At 34.4% G+C, this 15997-nt stretch overlaps 2 protein-coding genes and 6 non-coding genes across 8 annotated transcripts; 3 read left to right on the top strand and 5 right to left on the bottom strand.

The window, feature by feature from the left end:
• Positions 1 to 2125: 2125 nt before the first annotated feature.
• On the bottom strand, positions 2126 to 5260 carry lgc-43 (Neurotransmitter-gated ion-channel ligand-binding domain-containing protein). The gene is made up of 11 exons (NM_001027891.3): positions 5245 to 5260; positions 5069 to 5164; positions 4856 to 4950; positions 4226 to 4805; positions 3902 to 4174; positions 3740 to 3854; positions 3425 to 3598; positions 3288 to 3370; positions 3107 to 3238; positions 2801 to 2961; positions 2126 to 2507 (listed from the first exon to the last, which is right to left on the bottom strand). Exons 2-11 carry the CDS (start codon positions 5139 to 5141, stop codon positions 2154 to 2156), a joined length of 2040 nt encoding a protein of 679 aa, NP_001023062.1. The 5' UTR covers positions 5142 to 5164; positions 5245 to 5260; the 3' UTR covers positions 2126 to 2153.
• Positions 4497 to 4517, top strand: 21ur-14652. The gene has a single exon (NR_056557.1).
• A 378-nt stretch (positions 5261 to 5638) lies between the features above and the next one.
• Positions 5639 to 7577, bottom strand: efn-2 (Ephrin RBD domain-containing protein). Its single transcript, NM_069554.8, has 5 exons — positions 7444 to 7577; positions 6595 to 6787; positions 6322 to 6406; positions 6055 to 6264; positions 5639 to 5973 (listed from the first exon to the last, which is right to left on the bottom strand). Exons 1-5 carry the CDS (start codon positions 7536 to 7538, stop codon positions 5900 to 5902), a joined length of 657 nt encoding a protein of 218 aa, NP_501955.2. The 5' UTR covers positions 7539 to 7577; the 3' UTR covers positions 5639 to 5899.
• A 193-nt stretch (positions 7578 to 7770) lies between these two features.
• C43F9.18 lies at positions 7771 to 7846 on the bottom strand. Its single transcript, NR_056556.1, has one exon. It is a non-coding gene; the product is annotated as an Unclassified non-coding RNA C43F9.18 (non-coding RNA).
• A 1170-nt stretch (positions 7847 to 9016) lies between these two features.
• Positions 9017 to 9164, bottom strand: C43F9.16. The gene has a single exon (NR_056554.1). It is a non-coding gene; the product is annotated as an Unclassified non-coding RNA C43F9.16 (non-coding RNA).
• On the top strand, positions 9017 to 9164 carry C43F9.17. Its single transcript, NR_056555.1, has one exon. It is a non-coding gene; the product is annotated as an Unclassified non-coding RNA C43F9.17 (non-coding RNA).
• A 1815-nt stretch (positions 9165 to 10979) lies between these two features.
• 21ur-14629 lies at positions 10980 to 11000 on the bottom strand. The gene has a single exon (NR_056553.1).
• Positions 11001 to 14910: 3910 nt separating this feature from the next.
• C43F9.15 lies at positions 14911 to 15018 on the top strand. The gene has a single exon (NR_056552.1). It is a non-coding gene; the product is annotated as an Unclassified non-coding RNA C43F9.15 (non-coding RNA).
• The last annotated feature ends 979 nt before the right edge of the window (positions 15019 to 15997 follow it).

Genomic DNA, 15997 nt, shown 5'->3' with positions numbered 1-15997 from the left:
ACAACAGTTCAAACAATATTGGAATTCTAGAAGAACGAAAAATCGCTACTCAGGTATTCCGAGAACTTTTATTAAAAATTGTGATAGACTACAATTAGCTGGAAATTTTCTGTAGTACTCATACCTTAAGACTTGAAAATTAAAATAAAGATACACCCGGAAATTTATATCAAGTAATAAATATGATAAAAAGTTATAGCAGTATAAAGCTTGCAAAGGCAGTAAAAAAGTGAGGATGCTATTTTTCGATAAAAAGCGGTGTATGTAAAGTTGCGAAAACTTAAGAGACAGATATTTCATAAAGAATAAGTTTATAAATAATATAATTTGTTTGACAAAGAGTCGGAAGGCTTTTCTTGTAAGCGTTACTTTGATTCACGGCTCCGAGTATGCTTTTAATTTCAATTGTTTTTATTGTGATTCTTTATGATGTGGTATTTGGCGGTCTAAGCGATTTTTAATTTGGCCATTCAGCAATAAGTATGAAACGATTAAAAATATTCAAAGAGAATGAATACATTTTTTGTTTAAAAAATAGCTCAAAAACTTGAAAAAGTGTCAAATTTTTGAGAAAAGAAAACTCAATAATTTAAACCAAAAAAATATGAATGATTTTAAGTAGGAATTTAGAAAATTACTAATTTTCTTTAAAGTTTCCAATATCAAACTGGAATTTCTTGCAACAATTTTTAATATTAAAAAGGTAAAAACACATTAGCTTTTGTACACAAAATATCATAACATAGGTAAGCTGGCAGTCGTGAGGCAAGCTACAAATTAGTATTCCAGATGAATAAATAGCAAAATAGTCGAATGACTATTAAGTAAACCTGCTCATTTTCCAAATATTATTTCTCTTATATTTTAAGGTGTTGGAAATAGAAAATGAAATTTTGTCATTGTTTCTCTTTCATAACACTTTCGGTATCCAAGAGACCTAGTTAAGTTTATGAATAATACATCAAGTGAGCAGTTCTTTTAGATATAACTGAAAATGGCGAGTTATATATTTTTAATTGAAACTATTGCACTTGAAAAGTTCAAAAACTTGAGCTGCGTCTGTAAAATTGTCTTATTATTAAAGAAAATACGTATCGAAACGAGGATTCTATGACATTTTCTTGTTTGACACGCCCAACTAGAATGACTTTGAGTGGCATTTAAGTTTAGAGATTGAACGACAATTATATTAAATTTATAGTTTCAACAATTTAAAAATATCGAAAATTCAATGAGCAAAAATACAGACTATAAGAAATCGATGTCTTTTTTATGCAAATTGAGATGAATTATTCTTTTCAAATATTTATAAGCATCGGAAACCAACATTTGAACAATGCATTTTTAGTCTCTGTCTGTGTGGGAAAAATCTGTCAAACAGTGAACAAGAGAAAAAGTAACAAAAACAAAACGAATTGACCGGATTTTTAATATCAGAAATGGAAGGCAATTTTAATGGTTTTTTTTATTTTGTAAAGTATTGTTTAAGATGAACGAAGAAATGTTCTGTCTTTTTCAAAATCAGTTTTTCTTTGCAATTTTTAAATCTTTCTTTTTTTAGCACAGGTGAAGTGTACTACTGGCGTTAAAAATAATTTCTTATTTTTATTTGAATGTAAACAGTAAATTTAATGTGAACTATAATATATTAAGAATGATAAATATACTAAAATGGAAAATTAATTAATTTAAACCATATTTTTCTAACGTACACAATACTACACATTGTTTCAAAACTTTGAACAATTGGAAATCTTTGACCAAATAACGTGATTATAAAATTATACATAGATTAATAATTTGATCTCTTCCGTTTTAAAATCCGTTTGCAAAAAAATTGTGAGTGTCCAAAGATGAGTATTTTCAAAAGTTTTGTTCAAAATAGTTATTTAATATTGGGAGTTTTAAACTTACAGGCAATATAAATTGCACAAAAGCAGAATACAATTACAGAATTTTTGAATTCAATTTTTTAAAACTACATTCGATGGGGCAATCTGTCAAAAAAAAAGTGTAAAAACTGAGTCGCTGTTGTTGAAAGACGAATATGTAAATTAATTTCCAACAAATACCACCATCGCTTTCATTTTCATTTTATGGTTTTCCATATCATCAAACACCTAAACAGATTTTTATGTTATATTTATTCTTTTTTATATCTGAACACAATTCTCATTTCCTTGAGCAACAAACAACACATAATAAACAAAAAATGCAACAAAAACAACCGGTGATGAAAAACGACAAATTGAGTCGACACGATGGTAAAGACGATTTAATCGATATGCTTCGGCTTCAAATGTACATCTTTCAAACTCGTTGGCTGCTCTTTCTGCATTTTTTGTCATTGCTCGACTTCTTTTGATGAGAGCTAAAACTGCAAGAGATTCGAGTAGAGAAAGAACTGTGAATGACTTCATTGCAGCAAACCAAACATCGATTGAGGTGAGGTAAGATGTACGAATTTCTTTGTCACCTTTTTCCATTTGTACGAGGGTTAGAAGGACCTGAAAATCACTTTTATTATGTGAATCTCGCTTGGAATGTAGTCATCCTTCGTGACCAACATTACTCCAAAAAAGAAAAGACTTGGCTGAGAAGTTGGTGAAGCTTTGCCTGACGGCCACCGATATTATGGAAATGTTGTCAAGTAAATTTTTTTTTCGTTCTACATGAAATTTTGAAATTTAAAATTCCCTATTACCAAAGCATTGAGGTTCATGGAAATTACAGATTCTATGAAAAGCCTAGAACAGTCTAGTTTGAGCCTATCGAAAGGTCTAGTATTTTGTCAGCTCACTGTGATAGGAGTAATAATTCGGACATCTTCATAGTTGTATGGAACATATGGGGCCACCCATGCGAACATCATTGCAAGTGTCGATGGAACGTATTTCTCAATTACAAATCTTGCACTGTCCCGTTCGAGTGAGAATATTATTCGGAGGCATGATGCATCTACTGGAAAATTATTGAATGAGCAATTTTGGTTGCAACTTTGTCTTTACTCCCAACTTCTTGCTTAATTTTTGCACAGAAAACACGATTTGGACAGACTCAGGCAAGAATTGCTCAAGAAGTTGGAACAAAATTCCAAAAAATTCACCTAGTTTTCCTTTTGTTGAACATTCAGCTGTCTTAATTTTTGTGATGTGCAATTCTGGTAGAGTAATTTTTGATTGGAACTTGATGGGATTCGAGTGCCAGTGAAATTTCACATATTGATTTGAATAGGCAACTGTAATTCAATATTTGTATTTTGATGCTTTCTGTTATCATTAACTCACTAGAACTAATTCTCAAATCACACTCTTGTCTGTCATGAGGGTAGAGACAGAATGACATAAAACATGAACAAACTGAGGAGACTCTGCAAAATTTAAAAATATATAGATGAGTACTTGATCGGATTACTATTACGTACCGAACTGTATACGTCACCAGTCCTTCTGGTGTTATTCTCATTCGTATATTCGGGAACGAGACGTAGTGAAAATATGAATGCTTCGAGTTGACGATATAAGGATCGGGTCGCCAGATTTGTTCGATAATTGGCTTTTCGCGAATTCTAATTGGTTTGGTATAGTTGTTCACTAACCTGAAATTTTTTTAAACGACAATTAGATCCAAGTATAGTGTGCTTTTTATAGTGATAATTTTGTGTTAGTGCAAGTCACCTTCAAGACGCGGTAATATTTTCTTAGAAATAACAACAACAACTGTTTATACAATTACTCACCTAATATCAATCCACGAAAATTCCATCTCCACGTCCATTGAGAATTCCATCATTTCGCTATCAAAATTTGCTAAATACAAAAAGTTGAAAGCAACCGCCACATTTACAGGAATGTCTGAAAATAATTTTATTTTACACACTTGTCCTGAATTTATTTCTTACCATTAAACGCCAATGGAACACTTGTATTGTCATAATCCACACTTTTAAGTACTGGAAGAATGTAGCTACTACCGTAATCTCGATGCTCATTTGCTCGTCGTTCTTCAAGCATTGTCAAATTAGTTAGTTTATCTCTCCAATCTGATCTTTGTTGAGATGTGAGACGAACAGAAAACTCCTCTTTTTCAAGAAAACTTGGATCCATCCAAGCAAGATCGTAAGTTCGAATCTTACTTTTCCCTGGTTTAAATTGATAAGATTTGAATTGGAGGTCTGAACACTTTACTTCAAATAACGATGTTTAAAAGCTAACATTAAGCAAACCTTCCAAATTTATTTCTTCTTCTTCTAAAGTAACCTCCGTATGATTTCTCTGTTGGGTCTTCAAAGTTCTATTATTTTTTCCAACTAATCCTTCTTCGCCACTTTCCAAAATTCGCTTTACTTCATCATCACTATCATCCATTATTTCTTTCGTATCACCTCCATTCCAAGAATCGATAATTCCATTTTTATCCATTTTTAAAGGTCTTCTTTTCAAAACATACTCTTTCAACTCATCATCATACATTATTTGAAAATCGTCATCTTTTGGTGTTTTCACTTTATCCTCGCTTACTTCTCCAATTATATCAACTTTTTCAAACTCGCCTTCAATTTTCGGGACAGTATTTCCCTGTTTCGGAAACAAGAAAATCTTTGGCTCTTCACCTCGTTCGTACATTTTATCCGGCTCATTTATACTGACTTCTTTGACTTCTGTCGAAACATCAGGTATTTGCTCGAATTGTTTTTCTTGCTCTTTTTTATATTCACTTGCATTTTCTATTTCTTGAAGAAGATTGTCTTTTTTGGTGTAGATTACACGATTGACAGCGCGAACTTTTATTCGAAGAATCGGGGTCTATGAATAAAGTTGAATTATCAATAATATTTTCGAATGAAAATTCTTACCGTTTTCTCCGAACCGAAAAGTTTAAAAGGTATCCAGTCAAATATGCTCGATGTTGGAGAAGAAGAATCAGTTGACGCTTCGGTTGTTAAAACTTCTGAAAATTAGAAGTAAATTATTAAGCTACACACAATCAAACACAATCCATTTAACATGCTTCAATGTTTGCTACGTTTACAATTAATAAAAAGCAATAAAAATTCTAAATAATTTACCATTCGCGTCAATCCTGATCACTGATAGTGAGAGCAAAATGCAAATAATAGATAAACTACACCTGATCATCATTTTTCATCCATTTTTTAGGTCATAGATTGTAGAATATAGTAGAGGAATAGAAGAGATCTCAAACGTTGAGAGAAGAATTTTGGAAGATTGATAAATAAAACCAGTCTCTGTCAAACGTATGGGGCATCTACATCAAGTCACACTAATTAGTTCAATTTCTCGCTGGCCCAGAAGACGCCACCTATTTTATTCAAACTAATTTAACTCCAATTGAAGTTTTTTTTTGTAATTATGCATTTAACGAGTATGAAACATTTTGAATTTTTTTTCTAATTATTTAATTTAACTATACATTCTCGCAACAAAAAGAAGTATATCGAACGTTTTTTAATATTTTCTCCATATGGATCCATGTCTAGGTTTTGCAAGAGTTAATTTTCATTTGTTGAATTTTTCGAGTTGATAATATATGTTTGGTTTCTTCGGTGAATCGGTCTTTTGTGTTGTATATTTTTGCATGACGACAGGCTTTTGTGTTTAGTTTAAAACCATTCAATAATTATTTTGCATCTTTATTTATATTTCCGAATCATGATTTCATATTCAATCACAGAAAGCGGCAAAAAATGTTTCAGAGAAGTAAACAAAAAAATCTAGAATCGATCACTGGACAGTTGGAAGTGGGCGGAAAAATACAATTATAGAGAAGAAGAGGTGGTTGACAAACATTTTAACCCGTTGATGACAATGTGAGCGGTTTGGAAAGAAATTGGGACTGGATCTTTTAAAGAATTAAAAAATTGAAAAATATGATAGATTTAGAGAAGGTATCGAGATGCTAGCAAAACGACGATCGAAACGAAATACGAGCAAGCGTTGGAGCCGTCGTCATCTGGAAAGAGTTGGAATTAAGCTTTTGAGAAACCAAACTTATAATTAAAGATTAGATTTCAATTTTCTTTTTCAACCTTACCGTCATCAATATCGCTCTCATCATGTACCACGTACATGACAGGTGTCGAATGTTCTGCATCTCGATCTTTTTTCAAAGTTCGAGCTGCAAATTTTGGATTCTCAATTCCTCGCCTATCTTGCCCAACTTCAAATTTTATTTTCATTTGTTTTGCCGTACAAAGACCATCTTTTTTCCTATCAATTCCTTCTAATGTGCCGTCTGAAGTGCCTGGAAATATTTGGTTTGCGGTTTCATATATTATTAAGGCGTCAACCTCAGACTTACTGATAAGGAAATAATTCTTTCCAGGTTGAAACTCAAAGCCGCCAGGTGTAGGGGTGAACGATCGAAACACAATGTTTATTGATGCCTGAAAGTGTGAAAACTTCGGTTTGAAAGATATTTATCAAGAAATCTTTTTTCAGACATTTTTCAAACCATAGGACTGCTCTAGTAATTCAAAAATGTCAAAGTTTTTGACAAAAAATGATTTTTTTTAAACAACATAAAACAAAATTTTACAAACCCAATTATCAAATTTTTGAAATATTCACTTACATTAATTGTCTGGTTATCACAAGCTCCTACAAGTCTTGGTTTTGATAAGAAACAGTGATCGTATTCTTCATCGGAAACCATATAAATGTACGAATACTCATATTTTCCAGTTTCATCTGACTTCGGGCATCTTATTGAAACTCGATCGCCAATATGAACTGATATCACATGATCCGTATTCGATACGTCAAAGCTGAAAAAATTTTATTGAACAGCTTAAAATGTTAACAATCATTGAAGTTCTACCGTAGAAATATATATATAACTGTATTATGGCAATGTAAGATTAGATCACCATCAAGGTAATTTTTTTTTGATTAGAAGTTTTTTTTACTTTGATGAATATTTTCAGATGTTTCCCTCATATACCATATCATTTTCTTTCCATTCATTGTTTTCATCATATTTTCCTTTCCTCCTCGTTCACCTTTTACCCTTTGCGGCGGTGATGAATTACCCAATCTCTGTGTCTCTCAATTATCTTAAATCTCTCAAAGTTTTCTTAGACGGAGTATATCTATCTTCTAGAGACAAAGAGGAACAGTCAATTTATTCCCAACAACAATATGAAACATACTCATGTTCCGATCTAATCATAACCTTGGCGCTATACGCATTATCTGAAGATATCCATTCTTTGAGAAGAGGCGGCGGAAGCCGCAAAGGGTTGTAACTAAGATATTATTAATTATCCGCAGATATGTATATAAAGAAAAATTGTGAGATGAAAGGAGCGAATAATTCTAGAATATTTTAATTTTCGAAACTTCGGATTGCTAATCGCAGATACTAATTTTTCTGGAGTAGAAGAAGTAACTGAAATCCTAAATAAATTTTTTAAAAACTCACATTGGATTAGATGATATCCAATTGATATCAGGAATCTTGCGAGCCCACCCAATAAATGGGAATAAGGAAAGCAAGATGAACGTGGCAATCTGCATCGCTACACCATCAGGAAAAAGGATTGATAAGTCGAAACTCTGAAAATTCAAGAATAAAACAGATTTGCAAGTTTTTAAAAGATAAGAAAACAGCGAACGGTCTTGCAAACTCTATAAAAATAAATCGAATGTTAAACTGAAAGATATAATGTTTGGCATTCTAGTGTTCTAGAACAACAGAAATCGTAAAACTTGTCACCTATACAGACTTGTTCTACAATAATATTGCGTCAAAAAAAGAAATAAAAGAGAGAAATGGGGATAAATGAAATCGCATTGACAGAAAAGGTGTGAATAATCACATAAAAACGTCGTTTTTTGCGGTAGGGCCAGCGCCGCGTCGCAGATTGGTTTTTCGGTGATGCGGGGGTCATTCTCCTAATTGGCATGCTTATCACAGGACGAACTGAAGAAAAGAGAAAAATTCAGAAACGAATGAAGTTGAGAAGGTCGTTTCAATGTTTAAAATACTCGAAAAAAAGAGACTTGGACTATTGCAAAGAAAGATGAAAGGGTTTATGACCACCAGCCAGGTGGCTATAAAAATTGAAACGATTTGAAATTTAAAAAGAATATAAACGAAAACTTTTAGAAAGCTTTCGAGATTTTCTTTTTTTCTTGTTTACATGGCAGGAATTTGTATAATTAAAACGAAGAAAAAATTAGGAAAATAGGAAAATTCTTGACAAATATTTCGGGTTTGGTATAACAAATTATATCTGCGATAATTTAAGTTTTGATATACAAAAATTCGAACTTAGTTAATTTGAACGGTTGGAAAAAATTTATATAGAAAGAAAATACACATTGTTTAATAGGGCCAGAAATTAATAGGTAGTCCATACAAAGCCAATACATATTGGCCAAATTAAATCAAAACTAGACACACCAAAACAGAAAAACAAAACGCAGCTCCCCTCCGATCAGAACATTATATTACATTTTGAAGAGCCGATGGTACTTGACCTGCCCTCCTCCTAGCACGGGAATGGTTTGCCTTTGTATAGGCAGCTAGTGAGCACACGGAAGGAAGCTGGCAAGAACACAGGAAATTGGATGAGTAAGGGGGAAACAAATGTTTACAGTACAAATCGGGGTGTGCGGTAGAGACTGGTTAATTGGTTAGGTAAACTGTTTTTATTAGGATGGAAAATAAAGTTTTAAACATAATTTGATTTATTTTTATTAGAAACATTCAGAGAATCTAAAATAACGGTTATTGCCAACCTTTATTTATTTGAATACAAATGCTGTCACAGCTGGAAACTAAGCCTACCTAAACCTACCTATTTATGTTTAATTAAAATATACATATCTGTCTCTATACGGTACTAATCCTTCCAGCTTCATTAGCCATCCAATTTGTTCTTCTACATATACATCTGTCACCCCTCTTCCTTCCACTCATTCCCACCAATTCGTCTCTAACTGCCTATTCTCAATATGGCGTAACCAGGTCGGCTTCTCTGTGATCCTAAACAGGTGCATCCGACACATTGACACACTTGAAATGAATCGAATGACTTGAGACTAGATGCGGCGAGCTAATTGGGACAAGATCCTTTGAGCAATGCTTTGAGGAAGCTCGTAGTCTCGTTAAAAATGAGAAGCCGGATGGAGCACATAGGGAAGATGTGTATGTATATAAAAAATGTGTAATGGAAACTTTGGGGAGCAGGGAGACGGGGGGCCTATGTGTGTGTGTGTGTGGTCAAATGAAATTGGATGATCGTTTGTGGCCATGATGCGCATGCGCATGCCAAACAAGCTAAAGAGCACAAAACTCACACAAAACTTTAGAAAAACTGGAACTGGCACTACCACTGAATACAAATTAGGTTATCCTTTGGAACTAGAAAAATAGCTCATGGTTTTGGTTTGGTCACTGCAAAATTTGAAGTCTCATTAAGAATTGAGACATTTTTGAGGAAATAGATTTCTAAAATAAGTTGCGAAAAAGTTGTTCTTACAAGTTTTAGCCTATATTAAAATTTGAGTACGGCCGGTCAAAAAAATTACAAAAACTTCTGGAATTTGTTCTGAATTTATTGTACGATTTGTAGTAATTTTAGCACCAAAAGAATGGATTTTTATTATTTCTCCACTGAAGAATTTTCTAAATGGTAAAATACTAGAAAGAGCTGAAATTTAGGAGAACATAAGAAAAACTGGAAAATTAATCAAATTCATTTTTGTAACCTAAATCGACGAAAGTGACTCAGTTTGAATTCCAGTGAAAAGATCTTTCCACAAGGATTCTGATTTTTTCATTGTGTTTTGCTCAATTTTTTTTTACTTGAATCACTATTTTCAATTTCAGACAATATTCAGGCAGTTAAGTTTCGCTTTCGAGATTAGGGAAATTTTTGACATAATAGATTCCGAGGTACAACAACAGTTGTTCTAAAATTTCAGTCTCTTGCAAAACACGTGTCAGAAAAACATAAATTAAATTAAATTTGGAAATGTGGTACGATCAAAATCTGGAACTTTTTTGTTGGGAAAAAAATCTGAGAGCTTATGTACACAACTCAATTGAAGTAGTGGCCTTTTATTTCACCCCTAAAGGTTAATAGAAAAACGACGCATTCATCCCGAGAAGATGTACGTGTGAGCTCGGAAAAAATGAGAGGGTTTGCTGAAGAAAAAAAGAGTGTGAAACAGGCAAAGACATATGCACACTTCAATGGGCTCTTCTGATGAGCGGAAAGATTGGAGGAGAGAATTCGATTTGCTCCATGTACTTGTACAATGGAAGGTGTTAGAGAAGTGTGGGATATCCGGGATAGAAAGAAGAAGGAAAAGAGACTAGAACACTTGTACAAAGAATGCAGTTTGAAAAAGAGAAGAGCTAGATATTTAGATATCCACTTGGCTCTCGCCGGGCTTTTGACTTTCCAGTGAAATTCAACACGATACCATGGGAATATATTTCGTGTGCGCACATGTGGGGCGCACAGGACGCGGGTAGAAACAAGAAAGGATACTTCTTGCTCCAACACTGTGTTCGTCAAACAATGGCATTCGAAATGCCGGATGATGACGGGAGGGCGCTGCTGCTGTCTGCTGCTTTCTGGCTGTCAATCGAAATCCGTATCCAATTAAAATTTCGTTCATTTCAACCACACATACATAGAATACACACAAGCTGAATAGTTCTCATAGTAGACAAAAAGCAGTGGCGAACGATTACCGTAATCGAATCAAAACTGTTTTTTGACGACTTCTGAATGGCAACGGGCTTCTGTTTCTGTTTCTTTACCCGGGAAAAACGTCGCCAAGTGAGGAAAAGATTGATGGTGATGAAAGGATGTGGAGGATATGAAATGGCTACTGGCTTTTGACGGGAAATGAGAATAGAAATAAAGAAATAAATAGGTTCGCTTTGTCTTTTCTGTGCTACGTATAGTTGGATGAAGTATAGTTATGAGCTGTCATGCAGTTGGCAAGAGAGGAATTTAATTAAACGGTAAGGTTTTCCTTTTTAAATGTTTTAATCTTGAAACCGTATACATTTTTTTTTTAATTCGAAAAAAATTGAAAAAAAATGTTCAAAGTTTCGTGTAAAAACTCGTCTTGCTCTCTCAAAACTTTTGGCCACCTGCTCGATGTCATCGAGGCTCTAAAAACAATGTAATTTGCCACAAGAACAATCAATTGACGTGAGGGGAGAATTGATGAGTTGCAAGTTGTGAGAGAATCTATGTAATCTAAGAAGAAACATAGCGAAACAAGCGTAGTTTGACACAAATGTGATGATGAAAGATGAAAGAGGCTCAATTTCTTCGCAACACAGACACGCGGAGTTCGGTGAGAAGGTAGTAAAAATAGCTTGATAAATTATGTTTGGTAACACGTGTATATATAATTTCCAAAAGTGCTGAAAAATGTGTCTGCTTATGAGCAAAATTAATACAGAGAAAAACTGTCAAATTTTCAACGAATTTTTTTCACTAAATATTCATTAATTTCTAGACCTTATTGACGAAACTCACAGCTGGGCTCTTTAAGGAGAGTCTCACGGAGCCCTAAAAAATTGTGCAATTTACTCGAAAAGTTCTCAAAATAGAATTAGAGCTCTAAAGCTCTTAGATAAGTAGGTCAAACTGGTATACATAATTCAGAAGAATGAAGTGCGGGTGGAAAGGAAGGAATGTTGTCGAGTTAGGCGGAGAATGAATAGACTGAGATTGCGTGACCCTTTTCGGACACAGAAGACATCCGACTAATGAGCCAGAACTGACTGCTTCTTCTTCTTATGGCACAGGATGTCAGAGGGAGGGCTTCCAGAGTGAATGTTAGTATATAGATGAAAAAGATGAAGGGAGAAGTGTGAAGGCATGACGATGATAATTATACGAAGAACATAGGAACATACAAGCTATGTATAGACATATGAACTGCTATACACTCAAAACAACCATCCTCTACGGGAGTGTGTGTTCGTCGTGGTGGCTGTGGTTTAACAATAATTAGACTTGTCCATCTATTGTCCATGTTTAATTGCCTCTCGCACCTTTTGGATATAAGGTATGCCAAAAACAAGCAGTTACTAAAGTTTTGTATTCACAACACTTGGCAGAAATTATGAGTGGATCTATTGAAGAGGGGAAGCTTATTGGCATTACTCATTTCAAAATTATCGTCAGAAAAATATATGTTTGTTTTTTCATTTGACGTTTTACCAAAACCTTGACTGAAAAATTCGAAAAGACTCAAACTATTCGAAGTGTTTGACACTAATATTTGCTCTTGTTGGACTATTATAATTTTATTTAAGTAAAACTCCACTAACAGCACACTTTTAAAGGATAGTGTTAACAAAACTAATTAATACAAGCTGACTGGTTAAAGAATTTGAGAAAAATCAGAGCATGTAACAACGTTAGGCAATCGTGTCAGTTATTTTATATTCTTGTCAATGTTTGGAATGCGAATTTATTTTAGCTTTTCATGTAGGCATTTTCGTTCCTACATGGAAAGCTTCCCGAAAAGGTTTAGTATAACGAAAATAAGTATATGTAGTTGGCAAGAAAATGATTGGATTGTTTGAGAAGAAAAGAAAAACGACCAGATGAGCTTGTACCAGATGGGTGTCCCCCTCAAGACACACCCCACTACCACCACAAACACCTAATTATCAATTAGACGACTGACTGAGAGCAAACTCTGTGGAACATGAGGTACTGGAGAACCAGGAAAAACAATCAAATCAAGCGAAACGGAAATGAAGGAGAAGATGCCATTTGGTGGTGGAAGAATGATCTTGAACATGTCAAGTGTAGAGGGAACACATAACTATTCATCCAGCATGCAGTACGGGAAAATTTCAAAGGCAAGACAAAGTGAGGAAAGTGCGAAAGTTTGGTAAAAGTGGTATCTCGGAAACGGGGGAGATGGTGGAGGTAAATGAAGGTCAGTATTGAAAAGAAGCAGAATACGAAGTTGGTTTCTTGCGAAATTCATATTTCGGATTTTTTTTTCGGGCCCTTCTGTGCTGAAAATTTGAAAACTAGGATGAGATTTACTATCTGCTTTAATAAGTTTTGGTGAATATTGAGATGCTTGATGGCTTTGGTTTTTTTGAGAACTTTTTAGAGTTGATTGTCATTATATTTGCAGTTATATAATTATGGTGTATTTTACACTGAGAATTAGGAAAATCAATTTTTTTTTGAAATTTTAGAAATTTAAGGCTCAAAATGCATAGGAAAAACTGCAATCACACCAAGTTTGGGTAGATTCTTTACCGGGGCCGTGCAGTCTAAAACTTTTTAGTGCTACAGGTGCTTTTCTTTGCCGAACATTAATTACTTCTAATAAAAAGATATTTTGCTCTAATACCACTGAATAATGATTAACGAAGTTTTCACATTTCCAAATTGTCTTTCTACTTGGAAATTTGCGATAATTTTAACAAAACCAACAAAAAAAACCAGGAAAATCAGAAAAACAAAGAAGTGATTCAAATTGAGGATAATGGACATTTGGATAAAGGAGAAAAGGGATATGTGGATGGAAGGTGATAACACTGCAGTTAATAGGAGAAGAAGGGGGCAAGTTAATGATATCCCTCTGTTCCGTTCCGTTTGCATTTTTCCCGCGTCAGTCACCGGGTGATGGTGGAGTGAGTCTTCTTTTTTTGGGTGAGAAGAAAGAAAATAAAGAAGAGAGAGTTATGATAAGGTTCGGGTTACGCAATAAGACAACCCGCGAGATCGTCGAGGGAATGCGCGATCCGTTAGTTAGAAGAAGTGGGAGGAGCCAGGAGGATGGGTAATAAGGAAGACGATGATGAGGTAAAGTATTGGAAAAATAATTAAAAGGCATACTCATAGGAGAAGCTTATTAGTAAACAGTAAATGGTGGCCAACAAAGGCACTTGAAAATTTCACATATTAGGTTGAATTAAATGTTTTCAAAATTTGTTAAATCAATTGATCTCGAACAAAAACAATTGAAAAACAAAGAAAAACAATTGACAATTTGAAGACAACAGTATGCTAGTTCATACCTGCCTACATACCTACCTATCGCCTGTGGTCTGACCGTTGGAGTGAATTTTTAACTCTCAATCTTGGTAGGGAGGAGAATTTCGAGTTGCTATATGGTTCATTCCAAAAAATATTTGATGATTTAATTTACAAATTAAAAAAAATGAAGTTCAGGCGTACTTTGGCCGTGTACACGCATGTAGGCAGGCAGGCATTTTTGTGCCTACGTAGGTCAATAATCCTATTCCGAAACTATGCCAATAATACGGTTATCCTCAAATATCATTTACTATATATAAAGCGCTTATTCTGTGTGTACATAGTTTGTAGTCTATGTAGTCTTTGTAGTCTGTGAAGTTTTGGCTTCTGGAGGGATAGTGAGTTAAGGTTAGTGTAGGGATATAGTCGGGGTACTGTAGTGGTACAATAGTGGTACGGTAGGAATACTGTAGGGTTACGGTAGTTTCATAAAAAATTAATTTTCAGCCCCAGAAGTCGGGGCCGCGCCGAAGGTGCGGTCCACGGCTGGTTAATAATAACAGTCTTCAGCAAAGTTTTTCAAGTATTCTTATGTAGATACTATTTCACATCAACTTCTAACTTTCTCGTGGCTGCTATTCCCGATGATGTTCCACCATTCACTTTATCTGCTCATTCTGTTAGTTCATATTAGTCAAAAAAGTAGTAGCTTTGACTGGCAACATGACTAATCTCTCTTCTCCTTGTCGTTTCCCCTTCTATGTAAACTTATCTGATAACCGTGTCCTCCTGATCCCCGTCGCAACACAGAGTCACTCAATCTTAAGCAAACGTAACCACCAATCTATCTCCCTACTGTTATTTGTCATAATGTACAAGAAGAGAGAGGTCAGGATAGGTGACCGGATTGATTGCACACCGATAGGCTAATTTTTGTTCATCTTCCACTGTCAAGAAAAGGGCAGAAACCGATCCATGCGTGTAATCGGTAACACTCGCATGTCAACAATTTGAAGAAGGAAAGATTCCTGATTATATGGTCTACTTCGGCTGTGACATAAAATAGTGGACAACAGAAATTAAGTGACTTATACAATAGCGCCAGTTTTAATTTCCTAGACCATTCAAGACCATTGCCAGTTAGAGCTGAGATTATGAATTCGGTATTTTGTCAGTCTCGATCAAAAAAATAAAAGTACATTCTTCTCCATTATTTAATCGGTGTTTTGGGAATGTCTAAATTTATTTTACCTATTTTAGAAAAATTGATTTTAAATGTTTTGTCAGGAATAAAAATAAAAACAACAAAGTTGTTAGCTATAAAAGTTAGTCTGAAGCGAATTTTGACACATAGTGCATCGAGAGGATCAGAAGAGAGAAGAGAGGAGCTGTAAGGGAAATGAAGGGAATATGGTATTCTATCAGTATCAGAATATATTACAATTTACCAACAAAAATATTCAAATTCCCAACTTTCAATAAACAAATAAAAGTTAGAAGAGTATAAAGGTTTGAATCTACGGTAGGCACGAACATAGACAGACAAGCAACATCGCTTGAACATTTGCCGATCTACCAAGGAAACCCAATACCAATCTCAAACTGTCTTTAGCCAGATTAAAAGACTAACATACAAAAGTTAATTTGAAACGTAAAAACAGTCGAAAGGAATTTCAATTCATGTCCTTGAAAACCATCCATTTGTTATCACAGTTCCACTTCTTGCCTCCTCCGGCCACCTGCCTACTCCATTGAGCTGTCACCTGGCGCGCGGCGGGTGGGTTTTTTCCAAAATGAAATGTCAAAAAATAGGGATAAGTCAATACAAAAGAACGAATGCAGAACAGGGGGTTTTGAGATGAACATGGGATTCATAATGTTTTATTTAATAGAAGTTTCAGATAGCTGTGAAACTATCCATATAATGCGGTGGGAAACTGTGAAATGTGACTTTGAATAGAGGGATAAATTGAGAATAAAGACACT

The sequence above is a fragment of the Caenorhabditis elegans genome, chromosome IV (genome assembly GCF_000002985.6).
Source record: "Caenorhabditis elegans chromosome IV".
In the NCBI taxonomy this organism is placed as follows: domain Eukaryota; kingdom Metazoa; phylum Nematoda; class Chromadorea; order Rhabditida; family Rhabditidae; genus Caenorhabditis; species Caenorhabditis elegans.
The sequence above is the reverse complement of the archived record's forward strand: the minus strand, read 5'-3'. Positions and strand labels throughout refer to the sequence as shown.

What these genes read in the sequence shown, in the direction of transcription:
- lgc-43 (NM_001027891.3), bottom strand. Translation starts at nt 5,141, where the DNA reads ATGATGATCAGGTGTAGTTTATCTATTATTTGCATTTTGCTCTCACTA. An exon ending in GATCAGGATTGACGCGAATG is followed by an intron (nt 4,951 to 5,068) that starts GTAAATTATTTA and finishes TCTAATTTTCAG; the next exon opens with AAGTTTTAACAACCGAAGCG. An exon ending in TGTTCCATTGGCGTTTAATG is followed by an intron (nt 3,855 to 3,901) that starts GTAAGAAATAAA and finishes AATTATTTTCAG; the next exon opens with ACATTCCTGTAAATGTGGCG.
- efn-2 (NM_069554.8), bottom strand. Translation starts at nt 7,538, where the DNA reads ATGCAGATTGCCACGTTCATCTTGCTTTCCTTATTCCCATTTATTGGG. An exon ending in TGGATATCATCTAATCCAAT is followed by an intron (nt 6,788 to 7,443) that starts GTGAGTTTTTAA and finishes AAATTTTTTCAG; the next exon opens with CTTTGACGTATCGAATACGG. An exon ending in AAAGAATTATTTCCTTATCA is followed by an intron (nt 6,265 to 6,321) that starts GTAAGTCTGAGG and finishes AAATATTTCCAG; the next exon opens with GCACTTCAGACGGCACATTA.